The following is a 4,111-nucleotide window of genomic DNA, read 5'->3' as shown; positions in this document are numbered from 1 at the left end:
GAGCTGTGGTAGAGAATGAGGCCAGGGTTTGGTTTGTATGTGTGCAGAAAGAGGCCACATTGCCAATGTAATGGTTGTCACTAAATTGAAAAATATTACCACAATAAAGCAATATTAGGACAATATTATAGTAAAACATCAAAAGACAATCATATTAGTATTGTAAACACTGAAGTATTGAGATTAAATAATATTAAACTATGGTGCAGTAATGAGTAGATACAGCAGGGGCAGTATTGGACCAATACAAGGCTCTATTGACTCCAATTATAAATTATTAAACATTAATATTTCCAAAAAATATAAGTTGTACAGGCAACAAAGGTCATAGCCATCATTTGGCACAGGAGTTTTACAGATATAAATTACAATGGCTGCTCTAGGACAAAGTGTGCAGGAGGAGAAGCGTKCCAAAGTGGAGATGACTTGGATGAGAAAMGAATCACAATAGTGTGCATTGGCAATGCACACTGATAAGATATCTGACAGCACAAGTTTGGTGAGTTTTTCCTGGGCACAACCCAAATACTTAACTCTGCTGCTCAATTTACAAACTGTCCTTACGTTTTGTGCTAAGTTTATTTACTGCACTGTTTCCAGWGTTAAATGTAAATAAAGGGAGGAAGCATCCTGACACCTCTTACTGGGATTTCTACTTTAAATACCACTTTTTGCAAAATAAAAGCCACAAGTTTCTTTACTGTACAAAATACAGAACAAATAAACATAAAATAAATAATATACTGTACATACCTCTGCTTCACAAATGAACTCTTCCACAGACAAAATACAAATGATATCATCGAGACAGCAAATACAATCATGAGCAGAGGGTACAGCTGGTTGTCCTCTGCAACAAAGGCAGTAAAACACAGCCATGATGAATATACTTAGCTCCATTAAGAGAAATAAAACAATAAAAGGCCTAAAATTCCTTAAAGAGGACCATATCACCAGAGGTTTAAACTAAAATCGTGTGCTAAGAAGCTGTAGAGTTATYGTGAGCTGGATCAAACCTTGTAAATTCAGTTTTTCATAAACTCATGTAACATTGTGAGATCTGGCCTGATGTGATAGCACTCAATGTATCAGTCAATCAAACTTTATTTATAAAATGCTATAACATCAGCCACTGCTGAAACAAAGTGCTGAACACATGAAATAAAAAATGAATACAAAAACACAATAAAACCACACAGTTACATAAGTAAAATCAGCACCAATACAGTAAAAGTTGAGTAAAATCAAATCTCAGTTGGGTTGAAGGCCAGTGAGAAAAAATACTGTATGTTTTTAAATGAGTCTTAATGGACAGTGAAGAGGCCTGTCGGACATGCAACGGCAAGGCGTTCCACAGTTTTGTTGTATTTATTAAAACCACCTTAAAATATTGAATAAAGCTTTAGCATTTCAAAGTTTTGTGCATTAGTTTAAATTGAAGTCTGAACAGTGGATTCACACATCATCCTCTATGCTGTCTTTTTTTATTTAAGAGTTTCAAGCTTATTTTTTAAAAAGGTTTTTGTTCACCTTCAATGTAGAACTTGATTTTTTGACCAGGTGGACCTTCTCCTTCGGCAGTTGAAGCGCTCATCCACAGACTGTAGAGCGCTGGAGACAGACCTCTGATCATGTGCTTCCTGTGTGACGCTCCTACAGAGACTAAAACACACRGCAGGAAAGGCTGTTTATGCAACAAAATACAATTTGTTTCTGCACAAATGACACAAATACACAATAAAGAACTTAAAATAGTTTGTAATTATGTTTGATCTGCATTCACACTTTTATTAAGAAGACATATTTTTCTCTGATGCTTTTAACACCTGCCACCATGAAAGGTGGGCGATGACGTATTTGCCTCTGCTCTATGTGTGCACATGTATTCATGTCTGTTAAAAAAGTCATTAATTCAATCAACCATTTGGAGGATATTTGGGTTGCGCTTCAACTCGCCTAGGGCACTAAAATGGCTAGAGCCAGCACTGCTTTAACTATACCATTTGGTGTTCAGCATGAGTAAAGCAGGGTGAGAACTTTGTACCGTGACGCTTTTGAGCCACATTGGGCCTCATGCAAGAACCGTTGGTACGCACAGATTTGTTCTTAAGTTGTGCGTACGAGTGATTTAGGAGAATTTGTGACATTCACCAATGTTTTCGTATTCTAAGATTTTTTTCAGATACAAACAAAATTCAGGAGTGGTCCAGACCTGTCGTATATTTTACCAGCAGTCAGTCTGCTGTTATCCAGACGGGTTTTCTTCACTAATAACTTTATATTTCATTAGTTTGAAGATATTTTGAGTTGAAAATAAATCACACTCCATAATTATGTTGACAATAGGCTATTCTGCTTGAATTAGAGTTATAATTTTAAATGTAATAATTTAGACTAACAATATAAATTGTCCGTTCGTCCGTTTTCTGCCGCTTATCCAGGATCGGGTCATGGGGGGCAGCAGAGAGACCCCGCTCTCCCCAGCGACACCTTCCAGCTCGTCCTGGGGGACTCTGAGACGTTCCCAGACCAGAGGGGATACATAATCCCTCCAGTGAGTCCTGGATTTTCTCCAAAGGGCCAGACTTATTTTGAAAACGTTTTAAAATGCTTATTTCAGAACCGCAACTGAGACCACCTGGTGCGCAGCGCTGTGTCTTCTGAATAAATGAAAATGATTTAACACAGTTGTTTATACTTTTAGCAGCTCTTTTTATTCCACAGCTGACCTGCTAAAAATGACAGATTTTCTTTTCTGGATCTCTGACAGACGGACTTCAATCTCTGAACTCGTAAAGTTCTTCTTTTTAGTTTTCACTGTCATTTTCATGAATGAACACTTCCTGATATCTGGGGCAGGAATCATAGCCTTATATGGTGTTTTTGGGGTGGTAATTATGCTAATCTCCTCTCCTCGTGCACGAGCAGCTGGATAGAACAGGTGGAATTTACGCAGCTCATTTACACACTTTTCCTGAAGATAGAAGAGTTTGTTGAATCTGACGTGACATGTTCGTACGAACCCTTTGTACGAACAAAAGTAAGAGAAATTTAGGATAAGAATACGAACATGTTCTTGCATGAGGCCCAATGTTTTTACCCCAAAAACAAACCTTCAGGACACATTGGTTTTCAAGCAGCTATGTTTGATTTTTAAATATTAAAATAATTTGTATATCGTCAGACGAATTACTTGAAAGGAAAAAAGTTTATCCAAATTAATGTTCTAATTTTTGACCAGTCTGTAACAAAGTAAATGAAAAAGTTCATTTACACAGCTTTGGGTGTGCTGGGTTGTTCTCGTGATTCTCCAGGTAGATGGTGTATCTGGTGATGCAGCCCCGGCGCTGAAGCCTGGGCAGTTCCATCCAAGTAACTGTCACTTCGTCGCCTTTCACCTGTTTTTCGACTGATGGACCGGTTTCTGGAACTGCAGAACAACATAAACAAGACTAAATGCAGTATAATTACTCCTTTAGATCAGCATCACTGGTTTGAACCTGATTTTAAACATTGTTGTAAAGTTAAAAGTCAAACCTGACTCCAAAGTTGCAGTTTGTTTAAATCTGCTCCTGCTTATCAAGCTGTCGTTTGAGAAGGCGTTCACCGCTCCTTCATAACACTCCCATGGTTTCAAGTCTGCGTTAGGAAGAGAACATGTTTCAGAAGTGATTTGTTTCCTGATCCTCTCTAAGTCTGGACTCTAAAGTCTCACCTGTGAGAACCACACGGGTGTGGTTTTGGTCCAGTCGGACCCATCGGAGCTCCTCCAACATCAGGCCCTCTGGAAACCACTCCACCACGTATGCAGTGGCTGCAGTTTCAGGTTTTGTCCAGGAGATGGCAACAGTGGAATTGATTGATTTTGCTCTCACATCTARAAGAGTCTCAGCTGTAAAAGACAAAAACATACAGCGTTGCAACTAAGGGGACTTAAAGGGGCAATATGATGTAAAATCAACTTTTTTGAGTTTTATATCATGTTATAATGTTAAACTCTAATAAAAAAACATCCCAAAGCCTTGCTCTGACTCATTCATCATGTTTGAGAAATCCTGCAGTGTTTTTATGAAGCCATGCTGAGGAGCAAAACTTCCTCATGGCAGAGCAC

At 38.4% G+C, this 4,111-nt stretch overlaps 1 protein-coding gene across 1 annotated transcript in view; it reads right to left on the bottom strand.

Moving 5' to 3' along the window:
• il12rb2 (interleukin 12 receptor, beta 2a) overlaps positions 1 to 4,111 on the bottom strand; it is a gene marked incomplete in the record, with an annotated part of 29,052 nt that overhangs the window by 6,139 nt on the left and 18,802 nt on the right. Inside the window, 5 exon segments of the mRNA XM_014028020.1 lie at positions 754 to 850; positions 1,531 to 1,662; positions 3,275 to 3,430; positions 3,538 to 3,639; positions 3,716 to 3,892. Coding sequence (XP_013883474.1) covers positions 754 to 850; positions 1,531 to 1,662; positions 3,275 to 3,430; positions 3,538 to 3,639; positions 3,716 to 3,892 — 664 coding nt within the window.

Source organism: Austrofundulus limnaeus, unplaced genomic scaffold (assembly GCF_001266775.1).
Source record: "Austrofundulus limnaeus strain Quisiro unplaced genomic scaffold, Austrofundulus_limnaeus-1.0 Scaffold711, whole genome shotgun sequence".
NCBI classification, from domain to species: Eukaryota; Metazoa; Chordata; class Actinopteri; order Cyprinodontiformes; family Rivulidae; genus Austrofundulus; species Austrofundulus limnaeus.
This window is presented reverse-complemented; position numbering and strand designations above follow the sequence as displayed.